Genomic DNA, 22,888 nt, shown 5'->3' on the forward strand with positions numbered 1-22,888 from the left:
CGTTCAGCCTGGAAACAAACACACGCGACTTCTTTAGGACGGCCTCTTGGTATGCAGGAATTGTTCTTTATCCGTACATCAACATTTGTGCTTGTGCCCGTGTGTTTGTCCATGTGGAAGTGTTCAGTGTGGCGGTACATGTGACATCGCATGTGTCTCCGGTGGGCTGTTCCTTGAGCGGTGGAGGGTTCTGCAGAGGTTGGGGAGGGTGAGGGATCCTGAGAAACCAGGCTCAAAACACACACACACACACACACACACACTCACAGGCATCAGCTCACGATTACAGAAGCAGCGGTGCAGTTGAGAGCGGATCGCTGGTGAGTGCACTACACACACACACACACACGGCATATGCATGAACACCGTATCCCGATGAGTGTGTGTATAACAGTGTCGCTTGACATCTGGGTTCTGCTCGCTAGCCGAATGGAAACTTGTCTCTTTATGAGCCATTTTAACACTGACATTTGGTTTCTGAGCATGTAAGAGGAAAGGACGTACATGTGAGCGAGGCAAACCTTCCAGCAGCAGCAAGTGCTTTTTATCGCTTGTTTTCAAGAGCAAGATTCCATTATACTAAGTTGGCACCGGCTAGAGCTTTAAAGGGGCTGCGCACAAATGGATTTTGTGATTTTGTATTTATGCTACCAAGTTTTAATGGCGTAGACTGATGCATATCTTATCGTGAGCTGGTACGCAACCGCAAGAGACTTACGGCAGCTTCAGTGCAGCATTAAAATGAGGGAATGTCATGTTTCGTGTGTGTCCATGTTGGTGCTTGATGCAAAACGTATCCATGGACTTTTTATTTATTATTTTTTATCAGATTTTAGATTGAAACTTGCATGAATGTACTGTATAAGGGAAGGTCTTAGGTCCTGGTCACCATTTTTTTTAAATAATTCTCCATTTTTAATCAGCTTTTTGCCTTAAGTAGTTCGTTTTAAATGGTACTGCCATTTAAGTTTGAATTATTTTTCATTTTAATTATTATTATTATTTTTTTTTTTTAAAAGCATCTTCCTTGTGGTTTTCTATAATTGTTCATGTATTGTCTATTAATTATTTACATGTAGTCTTTATAATTATTATGATACATGCCTAATAATTAAAAATACTCTTCAGTTCTAGATGGAAATTAGTTTTTCAAACTGCAGGACATTTTGCTGTTTTAAAAGGACAAAGCAGAATTCTGTGTCATTTTTACAGGTCCTTTGTAAACAGATAAATCAGTGTAAGACGGCAGCGTGTTAGTGTTTTATCCGCGATGTTCTACATCGTCCTGACTAATGGAGCTCATTTAATGATGAATTATATTATAAAGTCAGGTGAGGCACGCCAGATCAATGCAGGAACAATGATAATGAAATATACATGATAAAACCAGACTGATATTGGAAATATTATTACAAAATGACTTTGTTGATACGGCCCTAATGATCGTCCGCAAGAAAAACGATCCTGACACGCCTGAGATTAAAGTCCATAAATAGACTGAGCTTGATCTAATGAAATAATAATCAATTTTGTCCAGAGGGAATCCGCTGGCTCACTAATGTGAAATAATGTAGACTCCAAGAGGTACGTATAGAGAGAGTGCTTTAATTAAATGCAGTATCTCTTTCTTGTGGTGTGAAAACACTGTGTACCCGTGCAAACAGACAGATGATGAATTCTGTATTGGGTGTACTTAACCTTGATGGAGAACGCACTTTAACATGCAACAGGAGTCAGACAGATAAATATTAAGCCTATATATATATATATATATATACTACTGTTCAATAATTGTTGTAAAAAGTCTCTTAAAATGCTCACGGCTGCATTTATTTGATCAAAAATACTGTTATTGAAATGTTATTACAATTTAAAATAAGTGTTTTTATTTTAATATATTCCACTGATGGTAAAGCTGAATTTTCAGCATCATTACTCAGCATCAGAAATCATTTTAATATGCTGATTTGCCGCTCACTGTTGTTAGTACTCAATTATTAATACTAGTTCTCATTCTTATCAATGTTGAAAACAGCCGTACTACTTAATATTTTTGTGGAAACCGTGATTTAAAAAAAAAATGATTCTTTGATGAATAGAAAGCTCAAAAGGACAGCATTTATTAGGGATGGACCAAACTGTTTTCGCTTTTGGGACGAAATGGTTTTGGTGTGCCTAGATCAGTGACCGAAACACACTTTTAATTAGCACTTCTCCAATGGCTCTGTGTTTCGTCACACAACATGGATAAGCTACTACAGTTTAACAAGTCTGCTTTGGATTGACAATATTCATTTCTCGATTTGAATCGGTAATGATATGGTTTCTTAAATCTGAAATCCTTTAGTCTTTGCTGTTTCTTGTTGATGCGTGAACAAAACTTCACTAAACATTAGTAGTGTGGCAGCCATCCAATAATTGCAAAAAGCTTTGTGACTTTTGATATGAAGCAAAATCTCAACAATAAAATTCTGTCGATTTTATTATGAAATTTCAAACAACAAATTTATTTTTGGACCTCTTTAATACGCCGTGACAATTGCTAGCGCCTCAGCATCTTCTCTTTTCTACTGGTTACAGCACAAAATAAACTTGGGTGAACAGCAGAATGTATTTTCAAAGATGCATTACAACTTACTGAAATAAATACTGTCTCATTTAATCATTTCAACCAGGGAAAGACATCAATAAAACAAGTTATTACAGTTTATTGTTACTGTTTATTTCACCAACAAACTGGAGCAATTCTGTTATAAAAAATAAAAAAAACAGAAAAAAAAAACGCCTTGTGTGCAATTGAAATGTACAACTCAATTTTTATTATTAAATATGTTTGATTAAATAATTCATTGATTATTAATTGATTATTTATTTTCGGTTTCCGAAATAAATTTATTTTATAAATGTCTTTACTGTCAATCTACTGTCAGTATTTTGATCAATCTAATGAGCCTTTGCTAAATAAAAGTGTTAATAAAAAAATAAAAAATAAAATCTTACTGATTATAGTTAGTGGGAATTTCAACTTACAATAGGATATTCCAGTAGGATACTCAATACTCAATGCATGCTTCATTAATTTAGGACTAGATTTGTGGTTTTGTTGTTCTTTTTACAACACTAACACCAAGAACAATTAACTGACATTGATATCTCACTGAATCTGATGTGCTGTCCAAACGGTTTCCGTCAAATCCAGTGGCGTTTTCTCACAGACCTTCATTAAAGGTTTAATCTGTTGACTCTAGAATGTTCTATCGTTGATTAGGTCAGACTCATTCCTGCGTTAAATAAAGCGGCGTTTGTCTCACACGGATGCTCTCTTCGAACTCTCTCCGTCTCTACTGCCCTTTCCTGCGTATTGAACCGGAACGGTCTCACTTTCCCCAGACAACAATCAGCCTCCTCGGTCAATGGCAGTCTCATTGGTCTGAGAGCTGTGAGATTTGAGCGATTCCTTGCATCCTCCTGCACCACACACTGCTGCTCTGTTAAACATCACTTCTTTGACCAGTTTCTTATGCATCTTTCTACCAAAATGGTTCTGGTTCTCAATTTGGTGGTTTTGGTGGTTCTTTGGCCTGCATTTCAATTGACTCTAAACCAATTGATGACAAAACACACAGAGTAGTGATGATGTACTAATAACTAATTTTAACTGGAATCCTCATATAATTAAGTTGTTTTCGGGTTGTTTTCTGGGTCCTGATCCCGAACAGATTAAGCTCGTCCTGAGAGGAGTATCAAACTTTGCATGATACATTTATGTAAAGTTAAGAAATTTCACAATTTGACTGTTTAAATATGTAATCATTATTCGTATTTTAAATTGAATGTATTGATTTTGATACCATTTAATAAAAAATATAGAAATTGTTATATCAATGAGAAAAAAGCTCAGAAAAGTGTGAGTGGATTTTTTTTTTTTTTACCATTCATTGAATAAACTCTAATGTAAATATTTATTTTCATACATAGTATGTATGTTCAAAATGCCAGGCCATGTAAGGCATTTCCCATTGTTAGATTTGTGTCAGCTTACTAGTGCCATTTTGTTTGACTTTAACTGTGGCAGTGTTATTTTAGTATTATTGACATACTATTATAGTTTTTATTAATATTTTGTAATTTAGAATTTTTGTGTTATATTTGTGAATATATGTTCATTTAAATTTTAGTTAAAGTTTCAAGTAATTATTATCATAATTTTTTTTTATGGTTTTAATTTTAGTTAATTGAACTGTGGCAGTTAATATTAAATGTTTTCCCAACAAAACTGTTGTTCTGGTACACATTGGTCCCATGTTTAGCTTTTACCCACATTGAATGACAATTTAGCATTATTCAATTGCTTTTTACAAACAGTGCATTTCTTCTACGCCGGATCGCTGAGGTTTAAAAAACAAAAAAATCCAAGAAAACATGTTGGATGACTAGTCGATCAATGCAACCCAGCCCAATTCATACGGCCCAGAACTGGTTTGGGAACCAGCACTGGCACCCACTCATTGTAAAATAGACTTGACGCAATCCTTAGTTCGTCTAAACTCCATTTGAATGTAATCAAGAACCGCAGTGGCGGAGCACAAGAGAAATCACTCAGTGAAGTTGCCGCGTCCTCGGCGCGAGCGGTTGAAGAGGCTTTTAGAGTAAGTGGCTGGCAGGGATGTGCTGGGAGTTGCCCGTGTTTGATTGTGTAAGGGAGAAAGATGAATGCTAATGTGATTACTGCATCACGGCCGGGCATGAAAATTGATAGGTATGTTTTTTTTGGGCAACAAAAATGAATCAGGTATATGATAAGTAATGAAATAATAGGCCTGGAAAATTCCATCAGCTCTTTCTGCAGTTGACAGCGCAGCCTGGACAGTGTGACTTCTTTATTTGTGTTTGTAGAAGATACGCAGCCTCTCATGCTTGTGGTTTAGATCTGCAGTATCTATGGTGAACATATAAATAAACATGAAGCTTTGCGTCGCAGCTCTCGGACTGAACTGCCCTTCACAGATCCGGGCTGCACTGCTAAACATGCCTCGCAGAAGGCTTGTCATTTACAAGCTAGTAAAGGACAACCGGAGCCTTACATAGCAGCTGCACGGTGAACTGGCACCAGGTGGTATTTACGAAGGAGGCTTCCAATGTCTTCCTGTAGAAGAGATGCTCCTCAGATGACTGGACATCTGCCAGAGACACTCTACGCTCCAAATGACCTTATCTGGTTGGAATTAAGAGTCGCCTTTGAGGAGGTTGTTTCGTGAATTCCTGAAGGTTGATAGAGAGACAACTACAACGCTTGTTCTTGTTTAGCATTTATGCAATGCTTTTTGTCATTTCAATTCATATTTTGGGTTCAGTACAAGTTAACGTTTACAGCATTTATGGTGAAATGTTGACATTCAGAATTAGTTTTTAATTATTTTAATAAAAAAATATTTTGATATTTATTTTGGTGGCATACTGTCAAAAAAAGTCAGGGTCACACAACTGTACTTTTATAATAAAGAAAGAATTTTCATTGAAAGAAAGTCATGTGGTGCAGCCAGCATCCAGAAACATAAAAGCAGGAAATAATAAAATATCCTTGACTTGTGTATGAAGTTCAGTAAAAATAAAATAATTTGACCTTTTCATGACATGGGAAGTTTAGCTCTGGTCGTAATGTCCTGTTGCGTTACAAAAACCTTAACTCGAATGATGTTTCTGAATATATGTTTTATCTGATTTGGGCTTTGTGTGTTAACGGTATTTTCAAAAAGATACTTTTTTTTCTGTATTGTGATCAGAAAATAATTTACAGGTACACCGTATTACATTTGTAATGGAAGTATCATAAAATTAGCATTTAAATATCAATGTTAATTTGTATATATCACCATTCAAAATAATATGAATTTACCAAAAATAATTTAAAAAAAAAAAGCGAAATAAGAATGAATAGACAAAGGTAAACACTAAAAAACATATAAAAAAAAATGTAAGCCACTTTAGCCACTTTTCAAGACTTATGAGAAAGAAAGAAAGAAAGAAAGAAAGAAAGAAAGAAAGAAAGAAAGAAAGAAAGAAAGAAAGAAAGAAAGAAAGAAAGAAAGAAAGAAAAAAAGAAAAAAAGAAAAGAAAGAAAGAAAGAAAGAAAGAAAGAAAGAAAGAAAGAACAATTCAGTCATTATGTTTACACCCCCTCATGTCCCTTCAGATCACTGGCTCCATAGACTGTAAGTTTATTAGTGTAACTGCGGATTGATGAGTTGAAATTACTGTTAATCAACATTATTATGCCACAAATGCTGTTGAAAGAATTGTATTGAACCCGGAACATTATTTTAATGATACACTGCTAATACCTTCATGACTTCATGACTTCAAGGAAGTCATGTTGAAGTAGAGACAGAAGCCACTAATGGGTTTGTGGGGTTAAGGAGGAAATACAACCCCGAAAGAACAATATGTTGCGGAGGGTTGAAGCACTCAGATGCAAACCGCAAGAACTAACAAGCCGTGGATGGAGCTATCTTCACCAATGGCAAACATAATGAGCTACAACGTTGACGTCCACATAACTGTGTTGCGTTTGTAATTCTCTCTCGGCACCTCTGCTGCTGTTAGTGGATATCTTCAGTGCATTCCCTTGTAATTCGCTCATGCGGCACGACAGCCAGTGCATTTTCTCATTGGGAGATTGCATGCCGTTGTGTAACACCGATAGCGTTGTTTGGTTGGTAACCACACCTCTGAAAACTGCAGTAACCACCAGATAGGCAAAACCTAATTAGAGACGATTCATTCCCCATCATGCCAGATGGTAACGGCTGATTTTCCAAAAATGAGTGAGGCAACTTGTAGTTGAGACATTTAAAAAAAGAACAGATGGGTTTTATCTATCGCATCCATGTGAGCTCATTATTGCAGCCAGGAATACAAGGTTCTTTTGCGGCTCTTTATAATTAGTGAGAACACTGACACTTGCGCTAAGGGAGGATCTGTGATGCCAGTTCATTGTGGGTGCAGAGATTGGAAACAAGTAGACATTAGAACAATGGTTTAATGCAACCGTTTCAGTCAAGCAGAGCACAGGGCAAGATCTCAAGTTTCTCCCAGACAGCAATGAAACTCTAGAAGAGCAAACGGAGACTGGAAAAGGTCTGTAGTAATGGGACACGTTTCTTTTAGAATTTCAAAAGAAATCTCAGAAAAAAATGTCTCGAAACAGTGCTCAGGTTTGTTCAGACTGCAAAGTTTGCAATCAAAAGGCAGAGCTCTCAATGCGAACTCAAATTTTGCAAATCATCTCAGCTGTTCACATTCATGTTCTTAATGTAAAAACAAAAAACAAAAACTCATTTGTCTGTTTGAATTCATTCTCAGGAATTGATAACAGTCTGAGACAGACGTAATACTTAAAGGGTTAGTTCAACCAAAAAATGAAAATTCTGTCAATAATTACTCGCCCTCATGTCCTTCCAAATCTGTACGACTTTCGTTCATCTTTAGAACACAAACGAAGATCTTTTTGATGAAATCTGAGAGATTTATGTCCCTTCATTGTCTCTCCTCTGTCCACTTTGACCCTTCAAAAAGTTCATAAAGAGGTCGTAAAACTAATCCATTTAAAGAGAGTTTAGTCCAATTTTTCTGAAGAGACACGAATGCTTATTTGATGAACAGATTGAATTTAGGCTTTTGTTCACATATGAACATTGATCAGCAAACATAAACAGAAGCTCAGCCAAAATGTTGGACTAAACCGCTCAATTCATATGTATTAGTTTTCCGATCTCTTTACGAACTTTTTGAAGCACCAAAAGTGGTAGATGCGTAGCTATCAATGCAGGCAAAGAAATCTCTCAGATTTAAACAACAAGATCTTCATTTTCATCTTCATCCGGAGATGAACATAAGCCTTACAAATTTGGAACCACATGAGACTGAGTAATTACTGAAAGAATTGTCATTATTGGGTGATCTAACCCTTTAATGAAACCTGAGGGATTTCTGTTCCTCCATTGAAGTCCATTACACCAAAACGTTCACATATAAACATTGATCAGTGAACATATATGTTAAACGAAAGCTCAACTGTATACTTGCGTGACACGCAAGCCTAGGTTCACACGTATCAGGCAAGCACATTTAAGCTTCCACTTACCAAATATGATCTGCTCTATGCATGTGCATTGATCAAAGTTTATGTGTGAATAAAAACCTAAATTAAATATGTTACGTCATACATATAAAGCGATCGTGTCTCTTCGGGAGACTCGTCAGAAATCGCTCGATTCATATGGATTACTATCACGATGTCTTTATGAACTTTTTGAAGCTTGAATGTTTGGTGAAATGGACTTTCAGTAGAGGGACAGAAAATGTCATTAAAAATAGCTAATACGAGTGAAAGTCTAATGGGTTTCAAATTAAACTAGGGTAAGTAAATAATGGCAGAATTGTCGTTTTTTGGACCTTTACTGTGAACCAAGTCTCTTGAACTATGAAAGCAACCTCTGAGGATCGAAAATCAAAACAGTTGTAATTCCCACTGTTTTACCCTGAGATAATTGAATGATTTAGATAATGATTTTAAACCCAGTGTTTTTAAACCCAGAGTGCCAACATTGAGAAAATGATTTATGTAGAGGTCCGCGGTGTTGTTTCGGTGCAGGTGGTAAGCTGTAATTCCCTGAGGAGTGTATCACCTGCTTCACCACGCACGGCGTCGCAGCGAAAACTGTTGTCGGGTTGCTGTGCGCCTCCGCAGTGGCACCGCCGGCGCGTGGAGATGTTAAGGGTGCCGTTATCAATAAATTATAGTGGTATTAAAAGCGCAGAGTTTGACTCGTGTGGAGGCTGCCCCTGTTATGAAACAGGCTTTTAGCATTTTCTCAGGCACTCCGCCTGTCAGCCCAAATCTCGCTCAAGCATCCGAGAGGAAAAGACCTGAGGGGTTGAGGTGGCCGCTAAAGAGGAGGAGGCAAGGGGTGGGGGGGGGCTTGTCCCGAGCTTCGTCTTAAAGAGCAGAAGGGGGGGGGGGGGACTCATTGTCAGTCGCAGTCAGTCAGGCAGGAGGGTGAGACTCCGCTCTCATCTCCCCAGATCTCTGTCTCCCTGTAGGTAATTACACCGTTCCGAAGGCTTATCCTGTGTGCCGAGAACAGGAAAGAAATGGAGGACTGGATCAGCTCGCTGAAATCGGTTCAGTCCAGAGAGCATTACGAGGTAAGAGCACAGTTTGAGTCGAGTTGCGTCTTGCATGCATGTTTGTTGTTTTTCAAGCATACTTCTTCGGAACTAGAAGCTTAATGTGCATCTCTGCCACATCTCAGGTCATGTGTATTTCGGGTGTTAAATCTAGCTTTTAAACCGACCTGCTTTAGAATTTTTCCTCTTCTCTTCTCAGTGTTAATGAAAAAATGATGTTATCCATTTAAAATAGTTCTGGAAGAAGGGAGTTTTGCTCTATTTGTTTGCTGTTGCTAATTGACTGTGAAAAGCTATGTGTGCATGCGGCGGCTTTTAACATCTGAAACGGTTCGTCGCATGCCAGTAAATGAAAGTGCGGACTGCGGCGTTGAGTGTTGACTGTATGCTCACTTTGATATGAGATGAAGATGCTTATGTAAGACTCTCAGCCCCCGTGTTCTGCAATACCACACCCAGAACTAGAGCGCTCCACTCGCACCCCCAACCGTGGGCGCAGTCGGCTTCTTAAATCACTGTCCTGTTGCATCAAGGTGCTGCTGGTAGATGCCCGTGCCGGGAGGATATGTTACGGGGGTGGGGGGGGGGGGGGGGGGTCCGGTTGTCAGGGAGAGTCGTGGTGTGGTGTTGCACGCAGGAGGGTTGCGTCTCGTACACCTGAGGCTAATATACATGTGCCAGTCTGTGTGTTGCATGTGTGTGTGAGCTAAAAAGCATAGTCTTTGTTTTAGGGGCTCTGAAAAAGTCTTATCCTGGCGCTGCCAATTTGTCTTAACTTCTCCTTTGCTAGACGGCACAGTTTAATGTGGAACATTTCTCAGGGATGCACAACTGGTATGCCTGCTCCCACGCTCGCCCCACCTTCTGTAACGTCTGTCGGGACAGCCTCTCAGGGGTCACTTCTCATGGCCTCTCCTGTGAAGGTAGGTGTTTGACCATCTTTCTCTCTCTCTCTCTCTCTCTCTCTCTCTCTCTCTCTCTCTCTCTCTCTCTCTCTCAAATCCGTATGTCGGATAATCCCTCTTCAATTATGAAGCTGCTTCGCTCAGCGCGCTGTCCATCCCCAAAGGTGTCATATTTTCATCAAAGCTGCTCAGGGGTGGTCAGGGAGGGTTACATTAGAGTCGGTTACACTGGTCAGGACTACTTAGTGAAGAAGCACAGCTAATTGAGGAGGAGAAAAGATGCGGACGGAAACGTATTTCGATCAATACACCGACGCCGAGTATCTATCTTTTATTTGTTTCGAATTTGCATTTCAAGGATATTATGTGTTTGCTTCTTATATTAAAATGCACTCATGCTGAGGTGCTTCCACATCAATCAGAGAAAAACTCTTGTTGCTTCTCTTGTTTGGGATTTAGAGGTATAAAACACTGCCGAAAAACTCCACCTGTCTACCACTTAAAGTCAACTTCAAACACCAATCACAGCCTATTGTACTGTACGTCAGTAATCTGACATGTTTTTGATTCAAATGTATACCCGTCAAGGTGATTAAAGGGATGTGTTGAAAAGGAATAGTGTACCGGTAGTCAGGTTTTGCCTGGTTAACTTCGGCAGTTAGGTCCTATGCCATAACTATGCCTTATGAGGTCAAAAAGCATGTTTTTAGATGAATGGCAATTAAAAAATAGCTGTATATTATGATGAAAAAAAATATCAAATTATATTATAATTAAAAAAAAAAATATTATAAATTATTATAAAATATATTATAAATTGTAAAAAAAAAAAAAAAATCCATTACTAAAACTAAATAAACTAAAACTACTTAAAAATAATAAAAACTATATAGACATTTAAACAAGAACAAAATCACACAGCACTGAACATTGATATTATGCACTATTCATTGGTTCGCATTAATGGTTTTATTGATTGATTGGTTGATATACTGCCACAAGGAGTTCTAATATAATAATCTAAAATACAACACAATTTTATATTTGAGGACAAAACAAACTTTTTTGAACCTATACTATATAATATGAACCAATGAATAGTGCATACTATTATCATGATCACTTTAAGTATGATATTAAAAGTGAATCTGTAAAAATTCAAAAAGTCAAGTCACGTTTATTTATATAGCGCTTTATACAATACAGATTTTTTTTCAAAGCCACTTTACAGTGGTAATTAGTAAAATGATTTAATGATGCAAACTGAGTTCATATCGGCTCTAAAAGAAAACAGTGTCATTGTTCAGCTGATGTGATTGATTCAGTTCCGTTAAATTAGTTCATTTAATCTATAAAGCAGTTCTGAAGAAAAACAGTGATGTCATAGTGCAGCTCAGTTCAGTTCTCATCCAATAGTGTCAGTGCAGTCAGATCAATAATATTGTTGAATATTAAGTGTCCCCAACTAAGCAAGTCAGAGGTGACAGAATGGAGTAAAACACATTGGGAGAAACCAGGCTCAGTCGGAGGCCAGTTCTCCTCTGGCCAACGAATGAACACAGTGCCATTAAGATTCAGGCAGCGTCAAAAGTCAGAAATCAGAATGTGGATTGGTAGCAGTCAAATGTTTCATCCAGTTCCTTTTGCTTGAGGATCGGATCCATCACGCCAGTATGGAGACAAAAAAAGTTTATTAAAGGGGTGGTAAAATGCCCTTTTCACAAGATGTAAAATAAATCTCTGATGTCCCCAGAGTGTGTGTGTGAAGTTTTAGCACAAAATACCCCACAGATATCTTTATATAGCATGTTAAAGTTGTCATGTTTTGAGGGTTTGCAAAAACACACCGTTTTGTGCCTGGCCGTTTAAATGCAAATGAGCTGCTGCAGAGGACGGGGTTTCAAGAGCTTGTGTGTGTTAGCAGCTGCGATTACCTCACGCAGACACTAAAATGACAGAAACTGTTCTGCCTTTAATGTTAAAACGGAGTCAGACAAAGATGGAGAGACTCCAGAAGAAGTGACAACATGTAGAATGCAACAGGACGTCTCTGAAAGGTTAGTTGATGAATTTATGTTACTGATGTGAAGTTAACTATCTTCAATTAGCATATTCTGTCATGCTAATCTATAAATCGCTCGTCTGTTGTGAGATGCACACAGAGTGACTTTCTATTGCATGTGAAAAGATGGATGCTAAAATTTGAGCGGACTCACAAATGTAGCTACTCTTATACAACAACTTTTCTTCTTCTCAACATGGACTGTGTGTTCCCGGAGTTTATGTACATTTTAGGGTTGCTGATGTCACTAACCCGGGAGGAATGTCGTGTAGTCCCTACCAGCCGTTTGCTGTAGTCCTTTTCTTTAAAAGCAAATATCTTCCTTTGCTTTGAACTTTGAGCGTTGTAACTTTGCAGATGTTGTTTATGATCAAACAGCAACATTACACACTAACTAAAGTTAGAAATGTGAAATCATACTCAACCACCCCTTTAAATGTGTTATAATATTGACAGTTGATAATGTATTATTTGTCCTTATATAAAATCTTGATGTTTGTGGCTAGTTATTTGTAAACTACCTGCAGAGGAACATGCTGGCAGGTTAAAACAATCACTAAAAATACCTCATCCAGGGTCATGCATTATGCATGCTAATGGTGTGACATCATGTGGAAAGAGAGTGCTAATTACTTTCAGAGATATGCAGATGGTGCTCATTAAACTCGGCTGACTGTCATTGGCTCTCGCAATGCAGGAAGTAAAAATAGTACGTTTCTCATTCACGCCTCAGTTTTAATGAGAAATTCAAGTGAAACCCACACTGCATTGTGAACAATACAAGCCTCATCATCAATGTCGTTCCTAATGTTGATTTTCCACCTAAACATGAAGATGCCATTTAGACTGACAGTTTTCTGGAGTCACATTGCATTAAGCAAAAGTGGATGTGTGTGGTTGTGCGTGTGGTCGCAGCGGTCTAGAGAGCGATAATTAAGGAGCACTTTCCAGTGCTGTTGTCACGCGCTTGCGTTTCCAGCAAGCACACTCACTCCCGAGTATTAATTACTGTATGTGTTGCTATAGAAAGATGATCTCATTTCTTTCAACAAACCTCTCATTACTATCTTCAGGCCTGAGAGCTGTTCCTGTTCATATGGAAATTGCTTTTGTCTTGGCTGTTAACTGACAATGGCGTTAGAGTGGACTATTGAGTGAACAAGAATCATTATTTATAAAACAGATAATTCTGGTCCTGGATGCTGATTGGTCGATACAGAACTCTGTGCTAAAGTGCACAATACAGTAACAGGTATCCCTTTTAATTGGCACTTAGTGACTTTGCTTAATAAAAGAATGTTTAAATATTTCCTAATTCTTTATAAGTTGTAATCATTTTATAAAACCAATAAGGTCATGTTAGGTTGTAAATATATTCTGCTTTTAAGAAGTTCCTACTTGCAGAAATGTGAGTTTGGTCAGAAATAATAGCCTATGCGTTTGCTAAAGGGGTGGTTGATTATGATTTCACTTTTTTAACTTTAGTTAGTGTGTAATGTTGCTGTTTGGGCATAAACAACATCTGCAAAGTTCAACGCTCAAAGTTCAAAACAAAGGGAGATATTTTATTTTACAGAAATTGCTTTTTAAGGACTACAACAAACGGCTGGTAGGGACTACACAAAGCTTCCTCCCGGGTTATTGACATCACTAACCCTAACATGTACATAAAGCCCGCCCACGGGAATACAATTTATAAATTATCATAATAGAATCTGATAATCTATGACTAGAAGATAGTTAACTCCACATCAGCAACATAAATGCATCAACTAACCATTCATAAATGTCCCATTGTATTCTACATGTTGTCACTTCTTCTTGAGTCTCTCCATCTTTGTTTGACTCTGGTTTGAACAAAAAAGGCTAAAAGTTTTTGAAAGTTTCAGTGCATGTGTGTGTGAGGTAATTGAAGCTGCTAAGGACACAAGTTGTTGAAGCTCCGCCCTCTTTGCCGGGAGCAGCTGCTCATTCGCATTTAAGGGGACACACAAAATGGGGCGTTTTTGCTCACCCTCAAAAAGTGACAGTTTTAACATGCTATAAAAAAAAAATCTTGTGAAAAGGGCATTTTACCACCCTCGTATTTCTTCCTTTAAGCAGTTTTCTTCCTTGACAAATAAAGGAAACTTTTTTGCGTTAATGCATCAAAATAAAGAGCAAATTATGCTTTAGGTGTGTTGATGATTTATGTATTTATCAATTAAATGGTGTGGTGTTGTAGCCAAGACCATTTCATTCAAGTCTGAGTCCAGAATGAGACCTGAAGAAGGTCGAGTCTAGTCAAGAATGAGACCAGAAGAAGGTCGAGTCTGAGTCAAGAATGAGACCAGAAGAAGGTCGATTCTGAGTTAAGACAGAGACCAGAAGAGGGTCGAGTCCCAGTCAAGACCTAGATCTGAAGAGGGTAAAGACAGAGACAAGGCCGAGACCTGAAAAGGGTCAAGACTTAGTCAAGCCTGAGACCAGAAAAGTTTGTATTCTGATTCAAGACTGTGACCTGAAGAGGGTCAAGTCCGAATCAAGACCAAGACCAGAAAAGGGTCGAGTCCGAGTCTAGCAGAGAGTTAAGAAGTGAGAGTCCAAATGCTCCAAAGCCCATGAGAAGGCCAAGACCATGGAAATATGGTCTTGGAATCGGACTCTATTTTAGTCTCAAGTACTACAAACTTAATCAGGGAGGCCCAACGTAGCACTGGACATTAACTTTGAAGCAGGATTACAAAGGCCAGAGTTTACTGGTCAGCAGGTTAGCAGCATTTGATTTGATGTGTTAAGCCGTGTGTCCACCAAAGCGTTTTTTCACGCGGCTGGCTTTATTTTTCTATTGTTGTCAATGGGAACGCCGCGTTTTTAGAACGCCAGGAGCGTAACGAGGCGCTGAGCGAGTATTTAACGCTCAAGTGCTGAGCGCTCGGCGTTTTTTACAGGTCGCCGAGAGTTGAAGAATGTTCAACTTTAGGTAAAACGCAGCGCTCATCACTGTCACTTTTTAGCCAACCGTCCAATCACAGTGGAGGAGGGGTGGGACTAATACCACACGGACCAACGGATATTCTGTATCATAGCAACGATGCGTCTCAACTGAAAAAAAACTGCGCTGCCAAAACGCTCTCAAGCGCCCGCAGCTAGGCGTTTCCAGCAGAGAGCCTAGCGTTTTCAACTGGCTAAAAACGCTTTGGTGGACACACGGCCTTAGTGTCCCAACAAGGCTTGACCATCTTTCCCACCAAGTTCTGACCAGCTTGGCCAGCATGGGAATTCATACACCTGTCTTTTCACCAGGATTCTTTCCAAGTTGAGAGACTTGAAGTTTAGAACGATCATTGCTGCTCATATTTCACTTTGATTTCCTACAGCAGCCAATCAATAAAGATTGATGTGAGACATGGGCCCCACAAAAGAGGCAAACTCAATATTTCTCACTCTCTAATTTGACAGAGACATCCTGTCCATTAGCAGCGCATCGTAAACAGTCTTACGTTCACTCAGCATTACTGAATTGTCTGTAAATGGTTTGCTAACAGCCCTGAAAATGACATTAGAGTGAGTTATTGGAGATTTGTTTTCAGAGCCACGTGAAATGGTCTGAGCGTAGACCAGCTCTGATTACAAGATGAGTGCGGAGCCCAAGCGAGATGAAGCGCTCTCTGATTAGCGTTATGAATCTCTGAAGAGGACGTGTGGGCTCTTGTCTCAACGCATTAGATGTGTCTCCTCATTTATTATTGAGAGATGGCATTGCAGAAAGTGGAAATTCCCAGTGTCGGACATACCGCGAATGTTCGGCTTCCTTTCCAGTAAACAGCCCCGTTCAGCACATATCCACTCCAAATGCTGGAATACTCCAGGGAGGAAACACTTTCTGTAGTGACTGTGGCGTCCCGGCTGGCAGGGCTTGGCTGGGCTAAATGCATCTCTGCTCTGGTGTGATTAGCCGTGTCATCACAAATCTGTGTAAATCCTACAGGACATTAGAAGTCACGGCAGCATATGGAGGCGTAATGCACTCTGACACTGAGATGGGCTGATTTAACTGGATTTGAGGCTTTTTCAGGGTCTGAATCTTGGACTCTGGGCGCCAGTCAGCCTTGCTTGTACAGAACAATCCGGATCCTTAATGTGCAGGGCGTTTTGTATTTCTGCAACTTATCGAGACATCTGCACGGATTGCAGCATCTGTGTCAGGAAACAGCTGAGTGTACGTTTTAAGTTCGTAGGAATGGAGGTGGCCACGATAATGTGCCAGAGCGTTACATTATGGAGTAGGAAGCCAGCCAGCCAATCAATCAGCCACTTAATTCTCCTTCTGGAAACGACCAGATGAACATTGCTAACTTGATTAGATCTGCAATGCAATTTAATAGAGGAAATCAACAAAGAACTGGAAGCCATTAGTTTATTGGACCTCACCCACACTGCTGGTGAGGACAGTGCAGCGCCAGTGTGGTTAGGCGAAAGTTTCCAGAATATAGAAGAAATCGATGCACAATTCAAAGTGCTTTCTGCCATGACAGATAACAAAATAAGACAAACGGTCTATTGTGTTTCCCTACTTTAGAAAGATTCCCACAGTAAACAATGCTAATAGAGATTAGAAGTGTAGATTTCTAGATTGCTTTATGTTATGGACCTGAAAATGTGAATGAAAAAGTTGTTATTGCCAATGCTGCACAAATAATGTGACTGGTTTATTTAGTGTATTTAGCGTAAGTAGTCAATGCGCTAGTCAATGTTCCCTGTGTTACACGGCCATACACAGATTACATTACTTGCCCACTTCGGCATCGCCTCCATTGTTAAAATAATTGATTGTCATAAAGATATTAGTTTTTAGCGTTTGGTTTTTCAAATACTTCTTCAATGTTCTCAGTTTAGCACTGTTGTTTAATTTTAGCTTGATTGAGGAAGCCTTTTTCTGGCATCTTTTAATACCTCATATTTCTTTCTGCTGAAATGATAAAACCTTGATTGTCATATAAGCATCTCAAGGTTACTGCTGGCCAGACTTATAACTGGTATTTCTCTCTTGCAGTGTGTAAATTCAAGGCCCACAAAAGATGCGCAGTCAGGGCCACCAACAACTGCAAATGGACAACGTTGGCCTCTATCGGGAAGGACATCATTGAGGATGAGGACGGGGTGAGTCGCGTAAAGCCTGTGGTTCTGCGAGCTAATGAATAACCTTTAAGTGAACAGAAAAAAGTCAGGTATATAAGTCTGGCGGTGTACATTTTAAATATATATTTTTTCCTATAGATTGCGATGCCACATCAATGGCTGGAAGGCAACCTGCCCGTCAGTGCCAAGTGTGCCGTTTGCGACAAAACGTGTGGCAGCGTGCTGCGCTTGCAGGACTGGCGTTGTTTGTGGTGCAAAGCCATGGTAAGAACTACATATCCCAGAATGCCTTATAACTTACTACAGAGAGCTTTTGAACTCTAAAAGCTGTTTGTGCTTGGACAGGTGCACACGGCATGCATGGATATCTACCCCCGCAAATGTCCCCTCGGCCAGTGCAAAGTGTCCATCATCCCCCCTACTGCCCTCAACAGCATTGACTCAGACGGTAAGACTTTACTCTTCACAAGAGCCAGTTCAAGAGTGTATATACATAAATATTAATAAATAAACATTTAATGTATTAATTTAAATAATATTATGTATACAGTAGATATACTTTATTTGATTGATAACGATTAAAATGGTCGCATTGTTTATTCATTTCTTTATTTCTTTTTTACATTTATTTATTATTATTATTATTATGCTTTACTTTTTGGAGGTAATAATCTTATAAAATAAGCTGTAAAATAAAATGAATGAATGTTTTTTTTTTTTAAAACAGGTTGTTCTGTCCACTTAAGTTTTTTATTTTTTTTATTTTTTTTTAAGAGAGATTATCTATTTTTTCAGTAAATAATTTTTTTGGACTAGGGTGTAAGGTTTGAGTTATGAAGTTTTCAATATTTTCATAGTACATGAAAACCACCTTTTGTTTCAAAAGGTCAATGTCACTAAAAATGGATGGTTGCCTGATTGGGTTCTTATGCATGATCCCAACCTGGATATAGTGTATGATTTTGAATCAGTGTGTGTGTGTGTGTGTGTGTGTTTGTGTGTGTGTGTGTGTGCGTGTGCGTGTGCGTGTGCGCATGCGTGCGTGCTTGTGTGTGTGTGTGTGTGTGGTGGGAGGAGCTCAGGTGGAGGGCTGCTATAGATGGAGCTCATTAGCTTTGCTAATTCCCAGGCTGCATGAAGAGCAATATCTTTTTCATTACACCTCTGACATCTTCTGATTTCATCATACAGATAGGATGTTTTTTTTTCCTTTCCTGAGAGACACTTTGTTCCTTTATTTTTCTTTCCATCTCCCCGGCATGTGTCAGGGCGGTGTGGAAAGTCACTTTCCCTCAGAGCATCTCTTCCCGACGCATGTAAACATAACCTCCTCTGGTGGACCATGTGCTTGGAAAATTCAAGATGAGAGCAAACAAAAGCACTCTCCCACACCCGGCTCTCTCTATCTCTTTCTGCATTATTATCCTGCCGCTGAGGATTCATACCTTGCCTGTTTGCTCAGTCAGCCTGTCTCAGAGCATATGCCACTGATTTCCAGGAAATTGCACATTGCCTTTTATTGACACCTATATGCTATTTAGAGCCACTTCATGCTCAATATCTTGAAAGTTTAAAGAAAGCTAAATGTCCAAACGCTGAAATATTCTGCATGGGTAGAAACATGTGAATTCAGTTTTTGTGGAACATCCTGTCAACTGAGATGTCGCCTTCTAGTAATTTTTTAAGTACTGTTTTTGTTGTGAACATGAATGTGTTCATGCAATATAGTGCATCAACAAAAGAGCTTTAATGGCTCCTCTACCAATATAAAACTACATTTCTATTTTTATTATACAGTGGATGCATTTTTTCCCCTGTTGGTGAACGATAAAACATTGACAGCTAATCAGAATCCACTTTGACTATAAATAGCTCAAGCATTTAGAGCGGCAGACGACGACTTAAGCGCTCATAATAAACACAACGTTATCGTAAAATGGTGTGTAGGATAATATAGTAATCGCTAGTATTGTCATGGTACCAAAATTAGTAAAACCTATCATGTCCTCCCATTTATTTTACCCCAGTAACACTTGACTGATTATCCGTTAACCACGCATATGCTAAGTGTTAATTACGCAAACTAAAATATGCTACAATATTAATAATGCAACCCCTAACATACAGTACCTTTAAATTGAAACTCACATTCTTGAATGGGTGTCTGTCTTTAAGGTGCTTTAATAGGTTTCCTCTTTCCTCACAAAAATTCGATATCACAGTTTGCTAAAAAAAAATATTTTTGGTCATCATCAGTGATGTTCCCTTCATCTGCTTCAAATCCAAAGTATTTCCATATGTGGCTCTTTGCCGGTTGACCCGGTACTCTGTACTACCAGTATTTCAGAAACTCTTGTATCGTTTCAATTTTTTTTTAGTACTGACTTGGTACCAAAGTACTAGTACTTTTAACACTAGTTATTGCTATAGTTATCGTTCTAGGTGTGAACAGGCTTGTCATATATGGCATTGGGCAGCTTGGTTTCAAACACAGCCATTGATTTGTTGATTTTATCCTTTTTGGGTCAAGAAGTCGGAGTTTGCCATAAATTTCCTCCTCCCCTACCACGAAACCGGGGGAAAATATCACACATGTGCACTGCAATAAGTCGGCAAAAAGCAGGTTAATGATTTTACATGCTGGCCGAAATTGGGGTAATGGGCAAAAATCAAGCTCGATTAATTTATGCTTAAGCCATTTATGCCCATACGCATATAAAGGAAAATGGGTTCATGCAGTTACATGACCCCATGCATTGTCGGCTTATTAGGCGTAAACGTGTTGTAACTTGCATGTAAATGCACCCATCATGTACCAGTATTTTTGACAACACTAGTTATCACTAAAGTTATCGTTCTTGGTGTGAACAGGTTTTAAGTTGTTGGACAGCATGGTTTCGGACACAGCCATTGATTCTGCAGTGGTGGTTTTCCGTTTTGCCATGTGTGAAGTCAAATCTTGTGAGAACTGAGGACATTCACTATTGATCAGAACCTCAAAGCTCCTCTGTCTTTAATTGGCGGAGCACATATCGGATATAGAGATTAGTTGGGGCCAGACAGAAATGTAATGAAAATCAATGGCTGTGAAGTTTCGTCTGATCGCATTGTGGCTCCTGTTAATTGGCTGTTTAAAATAGAAGAAGAGAATGGTGGCAGGATGGACAGACTGAAGACTGTTGAAATGCTAAAGAAGTAGACAGGGATACAGAAAGCATAAGGATGTGATGGGAAAGTAGGAGAGTCCGTCACGTGTAAGGAATCCCCTGCCTCAGTGCTAGGTGGCGAGGAGAGCTGCATCTTAATTCGCTCAGGGCTGCCTTTGGCACGTGCATGAGCTTCGTGACTCAATTTGCCTCAGCCTGCCTCCAGGAGAGAGAGAGAGAGCAAGGCTTCTGTTCGACTCAAAGGGGTCTACTGACAGACGTCCACCCACGCGCCAATGTCCGCTCGCAGCCATACGGAGAACATGCAAACCCACGCTCGAGGGCAACTGTCAGTGTTACTAACACTCATGCATGCTTAGATCCATATACGCTAACACAATGCAATACACACTGGTGCATACAGGTACACAGAGGTGAATGCACCGTGCTTGCATGTGCACATGCAAACAATTCCTCAGACGGTCGCAATGCAGGAATTTGAAAATCTAAAAGATGCATATGGCGAAGCTCATAAACACAGCGGGTTATTGCTCACAGCTACTGGCATGTTCAGAGACTGTTTACTGCACATGCGGCATGCGCGCACGTGATCACACCGACTGCCAGCACGTTTGGTGACAGCTCCTCATGCCCGGCTCTAATGAAGACAAAGAAATCAAAGTGCTGGATTATTTACACGCTTTAGTACACATATTTTCCAGCGAAAGCGGACTAGGCTGATGGTTTGCTTTTCCTTGTGCCGCAGCACAAAATTATTTCCACTTCTTTCTCTGTGATTCATGCTTATCCAGGCATGAAGAAAACTGTTCCTAAGCAACATTGAGTCAACAAAAATCTCGGTGTTATCTTTTTTTAGCATGCAAGTTCTGGCATTCAGTTCCTATAGTTTAATTTGTTAACATGGCACTATTAAAGATTGCCAGGGAACACACAAACCTATACTGTATGAGGTAAACACGCAAAAATAAGACTCACGATTATGTCAGTGTTGGGTGTTAGCATGTTGCTAAGCTAATAATGCTATACTACTAAGCATTTGTTGTAATTTTACAATAGGTGAAATAAATAATGATACACAAAACTTTTTTTTTTCTTCTAAAACACAGAAACCAAAAGTCTTCATTTAGCCAAAAACCAAATCCGATATTTTTGGTTGCCATTTATTTTGCTAAGATAACAATGTGAGGCTCTTAAAGGTGCAGTAAGTGATTTCTGAGAAACACAGTTGATGAAATCGACACCCAAACAAACATAACCCTTCCTTTATTGCTCCTCCCCCAAAATGCACAAACATGCTATGCAACACAGGCAATAACTAACTAACAGCATCCGCATCAGACTGTCCCGCTATTATTGCTAATATTACAACAGCATATCTTGGATCTGTGAACCAGCAAAACCAATGTTACTTACCTATCGAGCAGAAACAACACAACCTCTGCATCTGTTTTCAGGCCTTCCCACTCCAACATCTCTCTAGCGCTATTCCAGCTATAAGCTTTTCCAATATTAACGCAGGTTTTACCTCTTGCCTCATTGTAACCGTCCTTTTTCAATAATATTACTCTGACCTCTTTAGTAATATTTACATTTTGAACAGCGTTTTTCAGAAATTGCTTACTGCACCTTTAAGTGTAACAACACACATCCTACATAAACATTGAGTAAAGTAGTCTAATTAGACTAAACTATTTTTTTTAAATACTTTTTTTCCAATAATAAATTATTTATGTTTATTTATAATCAACTTTTTGCTCGCTTCATCTACCATCTTGGTTTGTTTGCAGTACCTTCTTTACAAATAATGCTGCTTGAGCATTTGGCCAAAACAGGTTATCTACATTTTAAAAAAGCTATCACAGCTAAGAAGTTTATCATCTTTTTCGTTCTTTTCCTGTGACAGGTTTCTGGAAGGCCACCTGTCCCCCATCATGTGCTAGTCCACTCCTCGTGTTTGTCAACTCAAAGAGCGGAGACAACCAAGGGGTAAAATTCCTGCGTCGCTTCAAACAGCTGCTCAATCCCGCTCAGGTCTTTGACCTGGTCAACGGTGGACCTCATTTAGGGTAAGACTTGGATGTCAAAGGTCGCAGAGATTGAACTATTGATCATTGTCTTAGAAGCAAATCAATGCTTTTGCTTATTTTGCTGGTGTTTGGATAGTTGACGTATGATGAGTCCATGCACTTTTTTTACAATCAACATCCAGATTTCATATTATAATGATATGAAATGCAAAGAGTATTTTTCAGGTCCCATAACCATTTGTGTTAGATTTTTATTCGTTTTATTGACCTTTTGGCTACTTTTAACGATCCTACAGTGGGACAAATACATATTTAAAAGAACAGATATTCCATGTAGTCTTAAATAATATAAAAGCACTGTTTAAAATAGTTTTAGGTTGAATTTAAAACGTCAAGTACCCAATATGTATGTATTTC

The 22,888-nt window shown here is 39.0% G+C and overlaps 1 protein-coding gene across 7 annotated transcripts in view; it reads left to right on the forward strand.

Moving 5' to 3' along the window:
• The window catches only part of dgkh (diacylglycerol kinase, eta), an 89,566-nt gene that overhangs the window by 39,718 nt on the left and 26,960 nt on the right, over window positions 1-22,888 (forward strand). For 4 of the 7 annotated variants that reach the window (XM_079618442.1, XM_079618440.1, XM_079618443.1 and 1 more), the window contains 6 exons: window positions 9,103-9,207; window positions 9,980-10,112; window positions 17,192-17,298; window positions 17,416-17,541; window positions 17,623-17,725; window positions 22,348-22,510. In XM_079618442.1, the coding sequence (XP_079474568.1) occupies window positions 9,103-9,207; window positions 9,980-10,112; window positions 17,192-17,298; window positions 17,416-17,541; window positions 17,623-17,725; window positions 22,348-22,510 (737 nt within the window). Of the gene's footprint in view, window positions 1-38; window positions 50-231; window positions 321-9,102; window positions 9,208-9,979; window positions 10,113-17,191; window positions 17,299-17,415; window positions 17,542-17,622; window positions 17,726-22,347; window positions 22,511-22,888 lie in introns of those variants that run through there. The other 3 variants (XM_079618446.1, XM_079618444.1, XM_079618445.1) reach the window with 3 other exon arrangements.

The sequence above is a fragment of the Phoxinus phoxinus genome (assembly GCF_949152265.1).
Source record: "Phoxinus phoxinus genome assembly, chromosome: 7".
NCBI lineage: Eukaryota > Metazoa > Chordata > Actinopteri > Cypriniformes > Leuciscidae > Phoxinus > Phoxinus phoxinus.